Here is a 21,224-nt window from a genome sequence, read left to right as displayed (position 1 = left end):
TGCTCACACAGACCACTTCAAACAAGGCTTCCATGAGAAAGTGTTTTTCATGCTGAGGGTTTTGCTGCTGTGTTTGGAACACAGGCCATTGGTAGATTAAGGGTCTACTTCTGTATATAAGGTACTATATCTTCTTTAGTCTGCAGTAGACCCTGATTTTCTTAACTGCTTGCTTAGGAAGTTTGCTTTACAACTGGAGGACAGAAAAACTAATGTGATTTATAAATGCACTGTTATTCTAAGAGTTCACTCAGCTAATTTAGAGTTAATTATGTTTGAGATGGTTTCAACTTCTGCCTTCATTTCCACAGGCCTTTCATGTCTGGTATTATTTATGTACAAGTGACTTACTAAAGGCACAGGGGCACAGGGCAGCTTGTGCAATTAATCGCTTGCGTGAGATAGCGGGACAGTTGTAATTTTATCTTCATCCAAGCATGGACTGTGTTGGCTTGGTGAAAGCATTTGGTGTAAGAACAAAGTTCAAACGTTTATGGCTTTACCCTTTTAAAGCTGACTTGTAAAGTAAAAGGAATTTTTTTTTTTTTTAGAATTAGAGATTTACCAATTTAAGAACTGTGGACTGCTTTGAAGGATCAGGATTAACTTATTAAAAATAATGAGATTGCTTTAATGATAACAAAACTAATATAAGAATTGAATCTGTGTTAGCTAATCTGATATGTGTTCATTTCTCTGTATTTTGAAGACTTTTGGTCTACTCACGTACATTTCTTGGTGCCAAAACAAATATTTCCTCTCTTCCTTTCTAATCTGTAATTTGAGGTCTGACGCATAGTGAGTGTTCCTTGTATGTTGATTGAATTGAATATTTTTTCCTGTCAGAGCTTATATTTAGGTAAATTGGATCTGTAACTCAGACCCTCAATAATCAACATATCTCAGGAGAAAGTAACATTATGTTTTCAGTCGTGCTCCTTTTGACACCTTATTTTATTTTATTTTATTTTATTCTATTTTATTTTATTTATTTATTTTGAGATGGAGTTTCACTCTGTTGCCCAGGCTGGAGTGCAGTGGAGCGATCTCGGCTCACTGCAAGCTCCGCCTCCCGGGTTCACACCATTCTCCTGCCTCAGCCTCCCCAGCAGCTGGGACTACAGGTGCCCACCACCACGCCCAGCTAATTTTTTTGTATTTTTAGTGGAGACAGGGTTTCACCATGTTAGCCAGGATGGCTTCGATCTCCTGACCTCGTGATCCACCTGCCTCGACCTCCCAAAGTGCTGGGATTACAGACGAGAGCCACCATGCCCGGCTGACACTTAATTTTATAATAGTACCCATTTTCAGATATTGTGTGCCTAATATTAGAACACTCATAGTCTGGTACCTGCTCTTTTACAATACAGATTTTCATCTTAGGGACAACTGTCAGTTCCGTGTAGCACTTTATTTTTTGGTTATATCACATATGTACTTGCTACCTCATTTAATAAATACAACATTACAGAAACAATGGAATTCTCCTAGGTATCCTTTCCTGATCCCTTACCCTGCTACTCCTTGGAACTACCACTCTGACTTTCTTTCATGCTTATCTTGATGCATATTTTCTTTCTTTTCTTTCTTTCTTTTTTTTTTTTTTTTTTTTGAGACGGAGTCTGGCTCTGTCGCCAAGGCTGGAGTGTAGTGGTGTGATCTTGGCTCATTGTAACCTCTGCTTTCTCGGTTCAAGTGATTCTCATGCCTCAGCCTCCCAAGTAGCTGGGATTACAGGTGTGTGGCACCATGCCTAGCTAATTTTTTTTGTATTTTTAATAGAGATGGGATTTCACATGTTGGCCAGGCTGGTCTCGAACTCCTGACCTCAAGTGATCCGCCCACCTCTGCCTCCCAAAGTACTGGGATTACAGGTGTGAACCACTATACCCAACAGAGTGAGAAAATATCATTTTAAAAGACACATAGTACTTACTCATTAAGGCCAGAATCATCAATAGATGGTAATACCATGGGTGAAAGTTTGAATATACAAAGTTTGATATCCTAAATATCCATGGGGAGCAGGTTATTTACATAGTCTCAAAGTATCTCCCCTGTATAGATGCTTGTACATAATAAGTACTTAATCATAAGGAGAAAAAATGCTAATGTTACATGGAGAAACCTGGAAGTACCACTTTAAGCCAAGTGATCAAAGTCACACATCACCAGTCATGACACACTGTCTCCTGATGAGATGCACTGAGAGCACCACATTCCTTACATTGTATTACTTCCAAAAGTATCAGTCTGCACCTAATCATGAAGAAACGTTAGGCAAATCCAAATTAAGAGCTACTCTACAAAATAAATGGCTCATACTTTTAAGAAATGTCAGTATCTTGAAAGACAAAGGAAGGCTGAGGAACCTTTTCACATTTAAGGAAACTAAAAAGACTTGACGTGTAAATGTAAGGTGCAATCCTGAACCAGGAAAAAAGAAATTACTGTAAAGGATATTAGTGAGACAATTGTCAAAATTTGAATAAAGTCTGTAGATTAGATGCTCATATTGCATTAATGTCAAGCTCCTTGATTTTGATAATTATGATTTGGTTAAATAAGTGAATCTCTGTGTCCTAAGGAAACATATGCTGAAGTATTTGGGGGTAATGGGTATGATGTTTACTACGTATTCTAAGTGGCTCAGGAAAATTTTTTTATACATATAAAGATAGAACAATAAAGCAAATGTGGCAAGATGTTGGCAATTAGTGAATCTGGGTGAAGTGACCTATTGTTGCAACTTCTCTGTACGTTTGAAATTATTTTTTAAAAAGATCTTCCTAAATTATACCTGGGAGTGAAATTGCTAGGTCATTGGCTCTGAATGTCTTTGAATTTACTGGCTAGTGCCACATGGTTTTCCAGGATGGTTGTACTAATTACATTCCGTTGTTCCACATCTTTACCAGTACTTCACATTATCAGATTAAACATCTTTATCAGGCTTATGGGTATGAAGGAGTATCTCATTGTGGCTTTTTTTTTTTTTTTTTTTTGAGACAGTCTCATTCTGTCACCCAGGCTGGAGTAGTGCAGTGGCGCAATCTCAGCTCACTGCAACCCCTGCCTTCTGGGTTCAAGTGATTCTGCTGCCTCAACCTCCCCAGTAGCCAGGATTACAGGCGTGTGCCACCACGCCTGGCTAATTTTTTGTATTTTTAGTAGAAATGGATTTTCACTGTGTTGGCCAGGCTGGTCTCAAACTCCTGACCTCAAGGGATCTTCCCACCTCAGCCTCCCAAAGTGCTGGAATTACAGGTGCGAGCCACCATGCCTGGTCTCACTGTGGTCTTGGTTTGCATTTCTTTGATTATAGTGAGGCCGAACATATTTTCAAATGTTTCATCAGTAAGGCTACTCTTTTATGAATTGCTTGCTATATTCTTAGCCATTTTTAAAACAGAGTTCTTTGACACTTTTAAATTAATTTATTTTATGTATTAATATATTCTGGAAATTAATCCTTTGTCTACTAGATACATTGCAGTTACCTACATACTTTTGAAAGATGCTTAACTAAAATATAAAATTGAGTTATATTTTATTTAAGTTACACAGAATAAACTAGGTAAGAAGACAGAGAAAACATTGCACAACAAGTGTGTAGGGGCTGGAGGGCTGGCATGGTTTGCAGATCTCTTCTGTCTTGGCTCAGTCTAATAATATGGGGCAACTTGAACTTGCATTCTTATCTCTGGCCCCTCTGAAAAAGGTTATTTTTAGGAAGGCTGTCTGTTGTCCCCAGTGTATTTCATTCAGAAATTTGCTGAAGAGTGTATTCTTCCCTCTTGCTGTAACAAGACTCTTGCACTGCTAAATACTGGCCAGTACTTGGATTGAGTAACGGGCTTTGAGTGGTATTGCAGTGCCTGTAGAGCAAGAGGGTAATTCAGTAGGCACACTATCGTGGTTCATCCTCTAATACTAATTAAACCTCTTTTGGAGATGGTGAAAAAAGATTAAACCACTTAGACTTGACTTCTGAAAAAGAGAACCTAGTAATCATTCAAGAACTTACTTTTTTCCTTCCTTCCCTTCCTTCTTTCCCTCCCTTTCCTCCCTCCTCTCCTTCCTTCCTTCCTTCCTTCCTTCCTTCCTTCCTCTCTCTTTCTTTCTTGTCTTTTCTTTCTTTCCTCTTTCTTTCTTTTCTTTCTTTCTTTCTTTCTTTCTTTCTTTCTCTTTCTTTCTTTCTTTTCCTTCCTTCCTTCCCTCCTTCCTTCCTTCCTTCCTCTCTCTTTCTTTCTCTTTCTTTCTTTCTCTTTTCTTTCTTTCTCTCTCTCTCTTTCTTTCTTTCTTTCTCTCTCTCTCTCTCCCTCCCTCCCTTCCTCTCTTTTCTCTCTTTCTTTCTTTATTTCTCTCTCTCTCTCCTCCCTCCCTCCCTCTTTTCTCCCTTTCTCTTTCCTTCCTTTCCCTTCCCTTCCCTTCCCTTCCTTTCCCTTCCCTCCCCTCCCCTCCCCTTCCCTTTCCATCTCATTTTGTCACCTAGGCTGGAGTACAGTGGCATGATCACGGCTCACTGCAGCCTCCATCTCCCGGGCTCAGGTGATCCCCCTGCCTCAGCCTCCCAAGTAGCTGGGAGTACAGGCACATTGCCACCATGCCCAGCTAATATTCGTATTTTTTGTGAAGAAAAGTTTCACCACGTTGCCCAGGTTGGTCTCAAACTCCTGGGCTCAAGTGATCCACTCACCTTGACCTCCCAAAGTGTTGGGATTACAGGCATGAGCCCCCATGCCCAGCCCCTATTGCTCTAATTCTTAAGGTGACTAGGTATAAACTTTGCATGTGGGACAAAAACAAACTCCAAAATACCCGTATATCCCAAACCTAAAATCATAAAACATTAGCCCTGTAAGAAAACTAAAATTGTTTCCATTCTCTCAGTTTATAAAAGACATCAGTCATGGAGCTGGTGGTTGTCCTAAACAGGAGTTGGCTTTTGACTCCAGGTCCTCTTTCCTTTCTCCTCTAGTATTAGTCCCTCCAAAAACTGGACTATTACAGCTCTTTCTATGATACACATACAACTCTTCCTGGGGATAGGTAGTACAACACTGTCCATTTTCCTCATTGATTTCCTAGTAAACTGGAAAATGAGGTGATCAAAAAAGATCTTCTTTCAGGGAATTTAACATCTTAATCACTATCTCAAAAGAAAATATTTTTCTTTGTAGTCTAATGTCAGAAGTAACCTTTTGTGATACACTCCAAAGGAAGCAATGAATGATCATATGATTGTGTATGTAGTTACTCTTTATCCTTTGAAGACTTTCTCATTTTTTGTACTTAGTAGTTAGAATTGAATGACAGTGGTCATTTTTCAATTCATAAAAATTTATGCTGCTTTAAAAATCATTGGATTATTTTCTTGATGGAAAATACAATAACAGCATAGAGAGGAAAATCTAATCCTATTTTCTAGAAATAACTACTTAATGTTTTCATTTTGACATTTTTTCTATGTATAGTAGTTCATATAGTGAAGCTATAGTTTTAGATTCTGTCTTTTCTTGATTAACATTATAGTATTTAGTAATGGATGCATTTTATATCATTGTGTGGATTAATTATAATGAAGAATGCTACAGTGAACACCCTTGCCTACATTTGCCTACATTTCTAGTTATTTTCTGATGACAGATTCCTAAAATTTGAGTTATTGATCATCAGCAAAACTATCTTCAGTCTTTTCATGCCAAACCAACTTTGACCAAGTTGCTACTACTTCCATACTTGTACAAGTTGAATATGAGAGTATCTGTGTCTTTCAAGTCATGGATTTTATCATTGAATAAAATGCTGCTGATTTGCTACTGTAAATAGGCCTTTGTCTAATTCACATTTCTTTTTTCACTAGTGAAAAGTTCTGTGATATTAACTATTAATGTTTATGTTGTTTCTGTGAACTTTGCTTATTTTTATTCAGGAGGCTGTGTTTTTCTTATCAAATACTTTTCATATATTAAAAAATTGCCTGGGTGCGGTGGCTCACTGTAATCCCAGCACTTTGGGAGACCGAGGCAGGCAGATCATGAGGTCAGGAGATCGAGACCATCTTGGCTGACACAGTGAAACCCTGTCTCTATTAAAAATACAAAAATTAGCCGGGCGCGGTGGCGGACGCCTGTAGTCCGAGCTGCTTGCGCGGTTGAGGCAGGAGAATGGCGTGAACCCTGGAGGTGGAGCTTGCAGTGAGCTGGGATCGTGCCACTGCACTCCAGCCTGGTGACAGAGCGAGACTCCATCTCAAAAAAAAAAAAAAAAAAAAAAATCAACTTTTTGCCATTTACGGTAAATCTTATGCCATTTTGCTTGCTTTTTGATTTTATGGTTTTTGTCAGGGAGAACAGAAGTCTTTGTTTTTACACAACCTAGAGCTATACTTGGGGAGAATTATTTTTGTGTGCGTGAGTTCTTTGGCTAATGGTACACAGGGAAGAAATCCAAGCAAGAGGATTATGGAGGACCAAAACTCCTCTTTATAATTAACAAAGATCATGGGGTAGAGACCATTTCATGTAGACACAGTGATTTCAATCCTCTTTTCCCACTGCAATTGTTTGTCTCTTACTTCTGAAGATGGCTGATGTCACCCATTAAACTTATTTACTTGTTTTGCATATTTAACTTCTACACAGTTAAAGTTGCCCCTTTGGTCAATTCTTCTGTCCTATGGCATTTTCTTATGTCCTGATGCTTTCTTTTAAGGTATTATCCAAAGAGATGAGTCACCCATGGAAAAAGGGCTCTCTGGTCTACGAGGAAGGGACTTTGAGCTGTCTGACGTGTTTTATTTCTCCAAGAAGGGATTTGAAGCCATTGTGGAAGATGAAGTGACCCAGAGGTTTTCCTCAGAGGAGCTAGTGTCATGGAATCTCCTCACAAGAACCAATGTAAATTTCCAGTACATCAGTCTGCGGCTCACTATGGTGTGGGTGCTGGGCGTCATAGTGCGCTATTGTGTCCTACTGCCTCTGAGGTAAGTCACGTGCCTGGTAATTTGATGATACCCTTTACTCAGCTTTCTTTTTGAATCATGTACATAATGGCCACATAAGTGTTCTGTGGTGCTTATTCCACCCATTTCTACATAGGAAATGCCACCAAACATGACCTCTGCAGGAATGTATTAAGTATCCATTTTCCTTTCACAATTTTTCCCCAAATGAAGTTGTATATTCAGAATCCAACGTGTATCTTAGAATCTGGATCCACTTTGCTATTAGAGTCCGAGCTAACTTGAGGATGGAGAGAAATGGGAAGAAGAAGAAAGAAGAAGAAGAAAGAAGAAGAAGGAAGGAGAAGAAGGATAAGAAGAAAGAAGAAGAAGAAGAAGAAAGAAGAAAGAAGAAGAAGAAAGAAGAAGAAAGAAGAAGAAGGAAGGAGAAGAAGGATAAGAAGAAAGAAGAAGAAGAAGAAAGAAGAAAGAAGAAGAAGAAGAAGAAGAAGAAGAAGAAGAGAAGAAGAAGAGATCATTAACAGTTTCATATTCACTAGAGCATCAACCAAACTGTAAGAGCTGACCAGAACCCACTGCCTTTCTTTGCCAGCCCATTGCACTTCATAATTGCATAAGAGAGAAAAAATTCTTGAGTGTGGTTACATGTGGGAGACAGCCATTTAGAAGTGTGAGTTTGTTCCATCTAATTCATTGTGATCTTCCATCTAATTCATTGTGATCACGGACTTCTCTTATTAAAGGGTCCCCACCTGGGTCCCCTTCTGCTTCTGAGCTTGAGTGCCACCTGCGGAGAAGGCAGTGTCAAGCCTAGTTTATGGAAAGCACGATGTGGAATGTGAGTAGAAGGCACTGCGTGGTGGGATGAAGCTGTAAGTGGCTGAGATGTGATTGGCATGGTGATAGCAGTAGTAGGCATGTATACCAGCCACAACATTATTGTTGATCATCTTGCTTCATTTCCCTGGACATGGGCTTGGCATCCTCTCAGCAGAGCTTTCCAGGCAGTGGCTACCTGCCAATTAAACTTGGCACATGAGTTGAAATCTTTTTACCACCCCCAGGGTGGCCTATGCTTGCCTCATTCAGATTTATTACCAGGGAAAGTATTGCTTAACTACAGGCAAATGTAGATTTCTAAGAAATTATTTCTTTTTTTTGCCCATATTGCTAGTTCAGACATTGGGGCATAGTATGTCTTTTGGGAATCATTTCAGCTGTGATAATGAAGCAAAATTCAAGGTTTCACGTATACTTTTGCTTGAACCTTAAACTAGTGCCCCCAAAGTGGGGTTCATGTACTCTGGAAGTGTACAAGACTATCCATTGGCGTGCAGGAAGGAAATATTAGAGCTCTTATTTATTAAAAGCTTCTGTTCTGGCTGGACGCAATGGCTCATGCCTGTAATCCCAGCATTTTGGGAGGCCAAGGCGGGCAGATCACGAGATTAAGAGATCGAGACCATCCTGGCCAACATGGTGAAAGCTCGTCTCTGCGAAAAATACAAAAATTAGCTGGGTGTGGTGGTGTACACCTGTAGTCCCAGCTACTCGGGAGGCTGAGGCAGGAGAATCACTTGAACCTGGGAGGCAGAGGTTGCAGTGAGCTGTGATCGCGCCACCACACTCTATCCTGGCAACAGAGCGAAACTCCGTGTCAAAAAAAAAAAAAAAAAAGGAAAGAAAAGAAAAGAAAAAAGCTTCTGTTCTCTTTATAACTAGTGCTTCCATTTATTCTGTTTTCATTCTTAAAAAGAAAAAGGCCAGGGGCATGGTGGCTCACACCTGTAATCCTAGCACTTTGGGAGGTCAAGGTGGGTGGATCACTTGAGGCCAGGAGTTCGACTGGCCTGGCCAACATGGCAAAACCCCATCTCTACCAAAAATACAAAAATTAGCCAGGTGTGGTGGTACACACCTATAGTCCCAGCTACGTGGGAGGCTGAGGCAGAGAATTCCTTGAACCCAGGAGTCAGAGGTTGCGGTGATCCAAGATCACGTCACTACACTCCAGCCTGGGTGACAGAGCAAGACTCTTGTCTCAAAAAGAAAAAGAAATTTGGCCGGGCATAGTGGCTCATGCCTGTAATCCCAGCCCTTTGGGAGGCCGAGGTGGGTAGATAAGTTGAGCTCAGGAGTTCTGTATCAACCTGGCCAACATGGTGAAACTCCATCTTTACTAAAAATACAAAAGTTAGTCAGGTGTGGTGGCATGTGCCTGTAGTCCCAGCTACTTGGGAGGCTGAGGCAGGAGAAATCACTTGAACGCGCGAGGCGGGGGTTGCAGTGAGATACTGTATTCCAGCCTGGGTGACAGAGTGAGGTGAGGCTCCATTTCAAAAACAAAAACAAAAACAAAAAAATACACGAAGCTTTAGTCAAGTTTAATATATGGATTGGTTCATAGCCAAGGTAACCTGAAGGAAGAATGAGGAATTCTACAGCACAGTACTTGAGATGCCCTTGTTTGTTATTGGTTAGCTTTCACTGTCCTGTGGGAGCCCAGAAAATGCTGTTATGATTCCCTTATCTACTAAACAAATGCTCACAAAATAGATAAGTGATTTAAAATATTTTTGCAAAGAAACTGATTTAAGATAATAAAGCAATGTAAACATTTATCACTTCTTGGCCTTTGGGCTAAGATCGAGTGCAGTGATATAAGCATCTAAGAACAAAAAGAAAATGCAGAGTTAAGACTCCTACTCTTAGTAGATACTTTTCAGTGTGGAAGAATTGCTTTGTAAATGCTTTTTAAAAGAAGCACCTACTACAAAATGAGCTTTTCAAAAACCAGATTGTATTAATATAGATTGTGGTGATGGTTGCACAACTCTGTGAATATGCCAAAAACTATTGAATTGCATACTTTATTTTATTTATTTATTTTTATGATGAGATAGAGTCTCACTCCATCACTCAGGCTGGAGTGCAGCGGCGCAATCTTGGGTCACTGCAACCTCTGGCCCCTGAGTTCAAGCGGTTCTTATGCCTCAGCCTCTTCAGTAGCTGGAATTACAGGCGTGTGCCTCCGGGCCTGGCTAATTTTTGTATTTTTGATAGAGATGGGGTTTCGCCATGTCAGCCAGGCTGATCTCAAACTCCTGAAGTGAAGTAATCCACCTGCCTTGGCCTCCCAAAGTGCTGGGGGATCTCATTACAGGTATGAGCCACAGTGCCTGAACTGAATTGCACATTTTTATGGGGTGAATTGTATGGCATGTGAATTGTATCTCAATAAAGCTCTTAAAGTACAGACTGTGGCTGAAAACTTATGTCATCTGTGAGAACTCTTAACATTGGCTCACTTAAACTGGGATACATAGTGTTCTGGCCTGTTAATCTAGCAAATAAAAAGTTTCAGTAGTTTTGAACCCAATTGTTAAACATGTTAAAATGAAAGTCCTTCTGATTTAATGGACAGGAACAAGTGATTCTCCTTGGGGCAAGATGGCAAAACATTGTTTTAAAAGTTTTGCATAATTGATGATGAGATTAAACAATAATTTAGTTATTGCATCAGTAACTGACAAGAAAAAAGAACCTGACCTTCAAATTGCTATGTCAAATCTTTAACAAGATTTAACACCTTATTTAACAAGGTATTTATAGGAAAGCATATTCAAAAAGCTTTCTTTTCGCTCAGAATAGTAATAGTATTACTTATACTTATTAGCTATAGTAATAGATCATGCTATTAAATTATAATTATACAATTGATAATAACGTTGTCATATACAATTGATAATTATAATAAAATTAATATATATTTATTAATGTATTACTATATTATCCTATTTTGAGTGAGGACAAATTGCAACATTAATATAATTTCAAAATACTGTATTTTTTCATAAAAATATTTATTTTTATATTCTTTATGTTTCCAGATGTTTTATAATGTACATTATATCAGTACAGCATATGCACATTGTTCTTAAACATATTGGGGTACATGTTCAGATATGTTAGTGATGGAGTATTTCTCCAACTGGGTTGAGACTGCTGCCTTTTACACTGTTTCTTTTTTTTTTTTTTTCTTCTCTTTTTTTGAGACAGTCTCGCTTTGTTGCCCAGGCTGAAGTGCGGTGGCACAATCTTGGCTCGCTGCAACCCGTGCCTCCTGGGTTCAAGCGATTCTCGTTACACGGTTGTGCCACTATGCCTGCCTAATTTTTGTACTTTTAATAGAGACAGGGTTCACCATGTTGGCCAGGCTGGTCTCCAACTCCTCACCTCAAGTGATCCGCTCCCCTGGGCCTCCCAAACTGCTGGGATTATAGCCGTGAGACACCGCTTATTTCTTTTGTTTTAAATAATGTTAAACTGCTATGTTAAATAATAATCTCCTGAAAGACAGAATAACATAATGCTTATGAAAATGAATTCTGGAGCCAGACTCCCTGGGTTCAAGTCCTGGCTCTGCTGCTTATTGTCTGTGTAACTTTGGGTAAGTTATTTAGCCTTTCTATGCTCCAATTTTTTCATCTGTAGAATGGGGATAATGATAATATTATTGCCTCATAGAGTCTTGGGGATGATTAAATGTGTTAAACATAAAAGGTACTTAGAATATTGCCTGGCATATAGTGTTAGCTGTTGCTTTATCATCATCTAATGTAAAACCTGGAATTGGTTAAGACAAACAATTTTATGCTCCAACTATCTGATCAGGAGATAAAGCAGTAAACGAGCTTCACCCTGGAGAGGGTTACTGTTCCTGACCCTTGACCTTAGGCCGCCATTGTAGCTTCCCCAAACACACAGGATCCTTCTGATACTGCAGTGGTGGTCCCCTTCAGTCTTCTTACTGAATACCTCACGCATTCAGCAAAATGTGTATGCTCTTCTGGGAACAGGAAGACATAGATGGGCCTCTGGTTTGATTTGAGAGAGCAAGGAGATAATCTAAAGTTTCTGCTTTCTTCATTTGACAAAGATGATTTAAAGAATCTTATTAATAAAATGTGATTAAACTATTGATTTTTCCTCTCTTTTAACTAAATCCTATTTATTTTGAAAGATTTTAAGTCTTAACTTTCCTTTTTGAATAATTCTATTTGCATTTCTAGAAATTACTACTTTCCTTTTGAAGTCATTGGATGTATATTAAAAGCACTTTTCAAAAAGAAGGCAATGTCTCTATGGAGGTTAGAGATACTGTCAGTCACCTTGTTTGCTGACTTCTGAGTTATCTTGAACCATGCAAAAGGACAACAGTTAGATTTGCATTAAAATATGTCTACATGGTGATATATTTTGGTATTCTTATTATTAAAGCACTTTTAATTATATTCCCTTCACTAGCCCTCTTAACCCTTTGATGATTATATAGATTTAACTTGATAGTTTTGTGAAAATTTCCAGGCCTTCTCAATGCATATACAGACTTGTTACACATGTGCTTGTTGTTATTTTGCAGATGGCATCATATTCTGTACTTTATTATGAAACTTACTTTGCTTTTTGTCTCTCAAAATGCATCGTGGAACATTCTTCTGTGTTAGATCTATATAGATTTACCCAGTTATTTTAGTGGCTGCATCAATTTCATCATGTGGATACTCTAAAACTTATTTACAATTTTGTTATTTATGAACTTTTTGGTTACTTCCCTACTATGTGTCAAAGTCTCACATGACCCTTTCTTTTCTTTTTCAGGGTTACCTTGGCTTTCATTGGGATCAGTTTGCTGGTTATAGGAACTACACTGGTTGGGCAGCTGCCAGACAGCAGGTGAAATGTTTCCTTCCATCCAGCCATACATGGGACTGTTTTTACTCTTAGCTGTGTCCACAAAGAGAATATTTGTTTGATTCGTATGTATTGCGTTATTATTATTATTGGTTTTGAGACGGAGTCTCGCATTGTCGCCCAAGCTGGAATGCAGTGCTGCGATCTTGGTTCACTGCAACCTCCGCCTCCCAGGTTCAAGAGATTCTCCTGCCTCAGCCTCCTGAGTAGCTGGGATTACAGTCACCCACCACCATGCCCAGCTAATTTTTTCTATTTTTAGTAGAGACAGGGTTTCACCATGTTGGCCAGGGGGATCTCGAACTCCTGACCTTGTGATTTGCCTGCCTTGGCCTCCCAAAGTGCTGGGATTACAGGTGTGAGCCACTGCCCCCGGCCGTATTGCATTAAATTTATGTTCTCTACTCATTTATTAGAATCCTGCTCACTTACTTCATCTTCATAGTCTTTCTTTGATTTTTTATCATACTTCCATATTAATTGAAAGAAGTTGTTTTTTCAAAGGAGAATAGAAGAAAGAAAATGAACTGAGTTACCTAAGAGAGTCTTATATATTGGCAAGCTCATAAGACCAAGACGAAAGAAGCTTCAGTTCATCTTTTTCGGGAATTTGTCATAATAGCCTAGTGGTTTTGAGCTACTTTTCATCAGAGTTATGTCCAGTTCTTTTGGTAGACTTTTATGATCTAATACTAAATGCACCAATGAGACTATAAGAATTGAACTGTACTGGTTCACCAGAATAGAATGCAGTATGCTGTTGTGAAAAAGCATATTAAAACTTTCATTATACTGTTTCTTAAGAGTGCCCAGAATGGCACAATAAAATGTTTCTATTTCCTTCAGCCTCAAAAACTGGCTGAGTGAACTGGTCCATCTGACTTGCTGCCGGATCTGTGTGCGATCCCTCTCTGGTACCATTCATTATCATAACAAGTGAGTATCTGCTGCCAACGTGCCTGTCTTTTTCTAGGTCAATTCAGCATGAGATTGACAAGGAAGCACTGGAAGTGGGTGGGAAGAAGTGGGTGGAGTCAGAGTGCTTCCAATGTGTTCATCTCTACTTCTCAGGGTGGCACAGGCATAATGCACAAAAACACTAAATAGCAGTGTTTGCAGAAAGAATATAATAATAAACATGTAGTTGTGCTCAATAATTGGGAATTTATGGTGTGCAGGCCAGACCCTATGTTTCTTATAGCTCATCCCTGTGAGATAGGCACTGTTAACTCATTTTAAAGGAGAAGAAATGCAAGCTTTGGGATTTGGATTTGTTGTTTAGGGTCACAATGAATAAGCAATGGAATCAGGTTTTGAACAAGGTCTGTCTGATTTTAAAAACAATGAAGTTGACAGGTCTGTAGTGTGGTGGAAATAGGACTAAATGTGGAGTCTGGAAATGTGGTCTCTAGTCTTAGTCCTGCTACTTCTAAAATTCCATAATTGAGCCTTAAAACAAAATTCTGCTTTTCTCTCCCAGAATTGTAGAGAATGAAGGTAGCAAAGGAAAGTAATTAGCTAAGTGAAAGTGATTTTGATTGCATTTGAACTACTTTTCTGTTATCTCAATTTTTTTAGATTTAGCATAATTGTTTTAAAAGTTCTAGGCCAAGCATCTCTTTTTTACTGGTTTGGTCTTTCTTTCTCATTTGTAGAAGAGAAACGTTTTGCCATTTGGCTTTACCATGTGGTACCAACATAAAAGACCCTTTAAACATTTTAAATTATATGATCTTGCAATTGGTCTATGAGTTTAAAAGTGAAGAGTAAAAGAAAACACTCTGGCAGAGGTGCAGTCAGAAGAAAAACCTATAGAAAAGGCACACTTATTACATAAAGAGGAGTTCCTAACTTCTTATAGAATTGCTTCTAATTTTAAAGAAAGTGTGCTAAATAATTGTGTATTTGGTTCTCTTTCTTCTCTGTATAGGCCCAAACAAAACTACTTTGCTTTATTGGTGTCAAATGCTGGTTTCACTCTAGGGTAGAGATCCACAAACTGAATGGGAAGCCTATAGGCCAAATCTGGCCCACCATCTGTTTTCTGTAAATAACGTTTTATTGGAACACAGCCGTGCTCATTCACAGCCATGGCTGCTTTTGTGTCACAACAGCAGAGTCAAGTAATTGTGACAGGCATTGTCTGGCTTGCAAAGCTTAAAGTATTTACTGTCTGGCCCTTGATAAGAAAAGTTTGCCAACCTCTGTTATAGAAGGATAGGAGGGAGGAAACTATGGTGAATTTTCTGCATGGATTACCATGAAACCACTAAAAGTGATGTATATGAAGATAAAAATAATATGAAAATGCTTCAGATTAAATAAGTGAAAGCTATGTATTATCAATGTTAAAATCATGGGCCCCCTACCACACTCTCATCATACTGCCTAGAGATCACCTTTTAAAGATAGGCCCATGTACCTCCAAACTTAATTTTTAAAAATATACTTAAAAAAGACCAGGCACTGTGCTCATGCCTGTGATTCCAGCACTTTGGCAGGCCGAGTAGGGCAGATCACTTGAGGTCAAGAGCTCGAGACGAGCCTGGCCCACATGGCGAAACCCTATCTCTGCTAAAAATATAAAAATTAGCCAGGCTTGATGGCACATACCCTTAATTCCAACTACTTGGGAGGCTGAGGCAGGAGAATTGCTTGAACCCCTGGAGGCGGAGGTTGTAGTGAGCCAGGATTATACCACTGCACTCCAGCCTGGGCCACAGAGTGAGACTCCATCTCAAAAAAATATATATATACACACACACACACACAAACACACACACACATACACACACACACTTAAAAAAATAAGGTGACTATTTACATGCTGTGGCTATTTTAGAAGACTTTGAATTTTCCATTGTTTGTAATTGCAGGCAGTACAGACCCCAGAAGGGAGGCATTTGTGTTGCCAACCATACTTCCCCAATTGATGTTTTAATCTTGACAACAGATGGATGTTATGCTATGGTAAGAGCAGCTCATTGATATTTCAAGTAGTTGCATGTTTTATGGATTGATCAAAGTTTTTATTTTGGCACAAATTAGCAAGTTGGTTTTATGTTAGAAATGTGGCTGTGTTATACTATTGTAGCTATATAAGTTATTTGTAATATATTTACATGAGGAATATGTGGTGCAAGAAAAGGAAGGAAAATAGCCATTATATGTAAGATGGTAAAAATTTAACTTACCGAAATGCAGACATTCTTGAGCTTGATAGGACCTTGTAAAGTTGATTCCATTTTCCTTGTAAAATCCCTGCCGGTGTTAATAATGTTTGCAACATTAAATTCTTTCTTTTTATAGTTGTACGTATCCCCCAGTCACCCAATTAGTTCTTTCTTCCTTCAGGGATTTATATGCAATTAAAAGAAATCTGGCTTTTTAACGAGGATCTAGCAAGAAAGGCAAATATTTATATCAGGTTGTCTTTCTCAGTCCTTGCCCGTAGCCCCAAAAGAAAAGAAAACGAAACAAAACCCAAGAACAAACTACAAAGCCCACAGTAAAACTGTATACCTCAAAACAGCCTTTCATGGGGATGAATACAGGAATCATATTCTGGCTTTTTTTTTTTTTCAAATTTGTGTTTTCTGTTGCCCTTCCAAATTTGTCAAGATTTCCTGCATCTCCTTTCTGTGTCAGGTAAATTCTGCAGGATAATTGAAGCTGCATGGTGGTTAAATGTGCTTTCAGTTGGTGTTTGCCTGGACAAGGGTCCTAGAGGATCACCTTCTCGTATTTTCATGGTGGTGGGTTGGGCTTCAGGGAGAGTAGATGGATTTTATTTCACTTACCAGTTCCAGGGATTGATAGTCATGGTCTGGTGTGTTTTTCTGAGAAGGCATTTGAAGGGAGCCATTCTTGATTAAATGTCACTGCAAGTAGGAGGGTGGAGAGTATTGGCACATGTGCAGGTATTTGACTCTGCATGGGTTACACAATCATTAAGGGAATTTTGAAGGCCTTTGCAAAAATTTCTACTTATTGCCATGTGTTTAATCTGTCTAAAATACATGGTCAGATATATAACTCTTGGACACTACATTTTAACACATTATTAAATTTCTCTAAATACTGAGCTCTTTCTGAATCCAAGGAAGCATTAGCCACCTTTATGAAAAGACTTATGGGAATTGGTAATTCTTAATCTTTTCTTAGGTTAGGAATTAGTTGATAATTATGTACCTTTTTAAAGAAAAAACTAACATATCTGCATCATACAAACACAATTTTATGTATAATTTCAAGATGTTTATGGGTCTCCCTAAAGACCGTCCAAGGATCCTCATGTTAACAGCCTGGATAGACCCCCCCAGCACAATTCTCAGTGTATATAATAATCCTTGTATTTATGTGGACAAACACTTTCATGCATTATATTTGACCTTCCCTGTAATCCAATCAGGTTAGGTCTGAGATTTTATTATAGATGAGGAAGCAGAGGCTTAGGCAACCAGTCTGACTATCAATGTTGATTTTGTGCTGCTATAACAGAATACCACAGACTGAAACTTATAATGAACAGAAACTTATTGGCTCACAGTTCGGGAGGCTGGGGGAAGTCCAATATCAGGGTGCCAGCATCTGGCCATGGTCTTCTTGCTGAGTCATCACATGGTATAAGGCAGAAGGGCCAAAAGCCCAAGAAAGCAAACCCACTCCCAGAGCCATTTTGTAAGGGCATTAATCCATTTATGAGGAGAGCACCCTCATAGCCTCAGTATCTCCCGTTATGCCCCACCTCCCAGAACTGTTGCAAACCATAACACTCCTTGGTCATGGTTTTGTGTTTTAGAAATCATATTCCTCCTGTATTCTGGTCAACAAAGAGTTGAATATAACCCATTTGTGACCAAGGACCTCAGAACTTTGTTGCCATTTTTCTTACTTTTGGATCGTGTATAACTGCAATTGCAATATATTAGTCAAAATTTAGAAAAGCATAGTAACTGCAAACTGTCCAATGGGTTGAGTGTAGAAAACTAAAGCTGACTGAATTTAAATTGGAGGTGGCGCAAGGCAGATGTGGGATGATATGGTACCATTAGCCTCCAGACATCAAAATTGGCCTCTTTTGACTAAATATAAACTCTGTATCTGAAGAACATCAAAGATCTCTTCTCAGTGACTCTCCTTTTATTAAAAGAAATCTATTGTTTAATTGACAAATAAAAATTATATATATTTATAGTATACAACAAATGTTTTGATAGATGTATACATTGTAGAATGGCTAAATCAAGCTAATTAACATATCCATTACCTCACTCAGTCACTTTTCTATTTCTTTTTTCCTTCTAGACAAAGACCTCTACTTTTTTAAATTTAGAAATATTTTCAGGCTTACAGAAAAGTTGTAATAATAAGAAAATCACAGTAGAGCACCCTTATGCCCGTTATCCACATTTACCTATTGGCAACATTGTGCCTCATTTGCTTTGTCATTTGCTTTCTCAGGTACTGGGAAAAGCTGTCTTGTTCTGTCTCTCCCTATAAAAATGTGGGTAAAATGTTTGTATTTTTAATATATTTATTTTTAAAATTTCTTTTTTTTTTTGAGACAGCACCTCACTCTGTTGCCCAGGCTGGAGTGCAGTGATGTGATCTTGGCTCACTGCGACCTCCGTCTCCCAGGTTCAAGTGATTCTCCTACCTTAGCCTCCCTAGTAGCTGGGATTACAGGTACCCACCACTATACCCAGTTAATTTTTGTATTTTTAGTAGAGACAGGGTTTCACCAGGTGGACCAGGCTGGTCTCAAACTCCTGACTTCAGGTGATCTGCCCACCTTGGCCTCCCAAAGTGCTGGGATTACAGGTGTGAGCCACTGCGCTTTTTTTTTTTTTTTTTTTTTTTTTGAGACATAGTCTTGCTGTGTCATCCAGGCTGGAGTGCAGTGGCGTGATCTCGGCTCACTGCAACCTCTGCCTCCCAGGTTCAAGTGATTCTCCTGCCTCAGCCTCCCAGGTAGCTGGGATTACAGGTGCCCACCACCACATCCGGCTAATTTTTGTAGTTTTTAGTAGAGATGGCGTTTCACCATGTGGGCCAGGCTGGTCTCAAACTCCTGACTTCAGGTGATCTGCCCACCTTGGCCTCCCAAAGTGCTGGGATTACAGGTGTGAACCACTGCGCTTTTTTTTTTGAGACATAGTCTTGCTGTGTCATCCAGGCTAGAGTGCAGTGGCGTGATCTCGGCTCACTGCAACCTCCGCCTCCCAGGTTCAAGTGATTCTCCTGCCTCAGCCTCCCAAGTAGCTGGGATTATAGGCACCCACCACCACATCCGGCTAATTTTTGTAGTTTTTAGTAGAGATGGGGTTTCACCATGATGGCCAAGCTGGCCTTGAACTCCTGACCTCAAGTAATCCACTTACCTCAGCCTCCCAAAGTGCTGGGAATACAGGTGTGAGCCACCACGTCTGGCCTATATTTACTATTTATTTCTAATATTTACATTGGAAATCTGAATACATCCAACTCTTAAGGTTCTTTCTTGCTTTCCTTCAATTCATATTTGTATCTCGCTTTTTCATAGTGAAAATCCTGTTTCCCAAAAATATCAATATGTTTACTAATTTTCTCAATTCTATAATACATCTAAAATTATTTCAAAATTGCTTCACTACTACAAACAAAAATCTAGTAAAAAGAGTTCAGAATGTTTTGCAGTTCTTACAACATCATCCAAGATGGAAGGTATGCGGTCAGACACTGTCTGTGTAAGTTTCTTGGATGTTTCCCCCTTCTTTTAATGCTGTTCTTTTATTCACTTAAAATACAATTGGGTTCATTTGCTTCAGTTTGCTTTAGTTTGTCATTTGTTCCTTACTGATTTACTTTTATTTATTTTTTGAGTATGTAGGGTATCAATATGTTTCCAAATGTCAAAACAAAGCAGAAAAGGTATACTTATTGAAGTGCTGCTACCTTCCATGTTCATTCCATCCCATTCCTTCCTACTCTTGTAGGTTCATTGACTTTGGTATTTCTTTTTGTAGAGATAAACACATGTATGTGTATTATTTCCGCTTTAGTCTTATACAAAAGGTAGCATACTGTATTTGTTCTTTTGTCTTTTTCATTTAACAATATCTCCTGGAAGTTACTCTTTATCAGTCATAGAGATCAACCTTGCTGTGTTCCCAGCTGCATAGTACTCCATTATTTGTATGTACCATTGTCTATTTATCTAATTTCTTATATTTGGACATTTAGGTAGTTTCTAATATTTTGCCATAACAAGTAATGCTGTAGTTAATAGCCTCGTGCATATATATTTTCATTTTGTTGGAAGTTTATCTTCACAATAAATTTCTAGGAGAAGAATTATTGAAATGAAAGATGAATGTATATGCAATTTTGTAGATGTCGCCAAATTTTCTTCCATTTGTATTGTAATCTGCTCCCTTCCCCCAGGCGACGTATGAAAGTTATCCATAGCCTTATGTCAGAATGTATTGTCAAGCTTTTAAATCTTTGTCAGTGTGATGAGTTTGAAATGGTATTTCAGTGTAGTTTTAATTTGCATTTCTCTAATCTTGACCAAGTTGAAAAACCTCTAGTTAGAGGATTGCTAGCACAAGAACAGAACTTAAAATTCAAAGGTGCTACTAAAGAATACCTTTTTGCTTACATTTGACCTTTCAGACTCTTTGATCAGACTAAGAACTTCAGTCCATAGAAGGCCAATCTTTTCTTTGAGTGGAGAATACAAATTTGTTGGTACTTAAAAAACTTTCTTTGGACAACTGTGCCTTTTGCATTTTTCCCCTTTCTTATGGTACTTCTAGGTTGGCCAGGTTCATGGCGGCTTGATGGGAATTATTCAGAGAGCTATGGTCAAGGCTTGTCCTCATGTCTGGTTTGAACGCTCAGAAATGAAGGATCGACATCTGGTTACTAAGAGGTAAGCAGTGAAATTACTCAGAGTTCACTGGAGTAGCATAAAAGCTGATAAATCTTGGCCTTCCTACCAAAGAGGGCCGAGCAGCACTGAGTCTCAAAACTAAAACAGAGCTCTGTTTGCAGTTGAATTTTTCTGGCAAATCACCTGTCTTAGCCACATTTATTATTATTATTATTATTATTATACTTTAAGTTCTAGGATACATGTGCACAACGTGGAGGTTTGTTACATATGTCTATATGTGCCATGTTGGTGTGCTGCCCCTGTTAACTCATCATTTACTTTAGGTATATCTCCTAATGCTATCCCTCCCCTCTCCCCTACTCCACAACAGGCCCTAGTGTGTGATGTTCCCCACCCTGTGTCCAAGTGTTCTCATTGTTCAGTTCCCACCTATGAGTGAGAACATGTGGTGTTTGGTTTTCTGTCCTTGCGATAGTTTGCTCAGAATGATGGTTTCTAGCTTCATCCGTGTCCCTACAAAGGACATGAACTCATCATTTTTTATGGCTGCATAGTATTCTGTGGTGTATATGTGTCACATTTTCTTAATCCAGTCTATCATTGATGGACATTTGGGTTGGT

The 21,224-nt window shown here is 38.9% G+C and overlaps 1 protein-coding gene across 4 annotated transcripts in view; it reads left to right on the top strand.

Annotated features, from left to right (window-relative positions):
* Positions 1–21,224, top strand: part of GPAT3 (glycerol-3-phosphate acyltransferase 3) — a 75,150-nt gene that overhangs the window by 44,292 nt on the left and 9,634 nt on the right. For all 4 annotated transcript variants that reach the window (XM_033214203.1, XM_033214202.1, XM_033214200.1 and 1 more), the window contains 5 exons: positions 6,721–6,991; positions 12,632–12,706; positions 13,571–13,660; positions 15,601–15,694; positions 20,524–20,639. In XM_033214203.1, coding sequence (XP_033070094.1) covers positions 6,721–6,991; positions 12,632–12,706; positions 13,571–13,660; positions 15,601–15,694; positions 20,524–20,639 — 646 coding nt within the window. The remainder of the gene's footprint in view (positions 1–6,720; positions 6,992–12,631; positions 12,707–13,570; positions 13,661–15,600; positions 15,695–20,523; positions 20,640–21,224) is intronic.

The sequence above is a fragment of the Trachypithecus francoisi genome, unplaced genomic scaffold (assembly GCF_009764315.1).
Source record: "Trachypithecus francoisi isolate TF-2019V2 unplaced genomic scaffold, Tfra_2.0 Lachesis_group1, whole genome shotgun sequence".
NCBI lineage: Eukaryota > Metazoa > Chordata > Mammalia > Primates > Cercopithecidae > Trachypithecus > Trachypithecus francoisi.
This window is presented reverse-complemented; position numbering and strand designations above follow the sequence as displayed.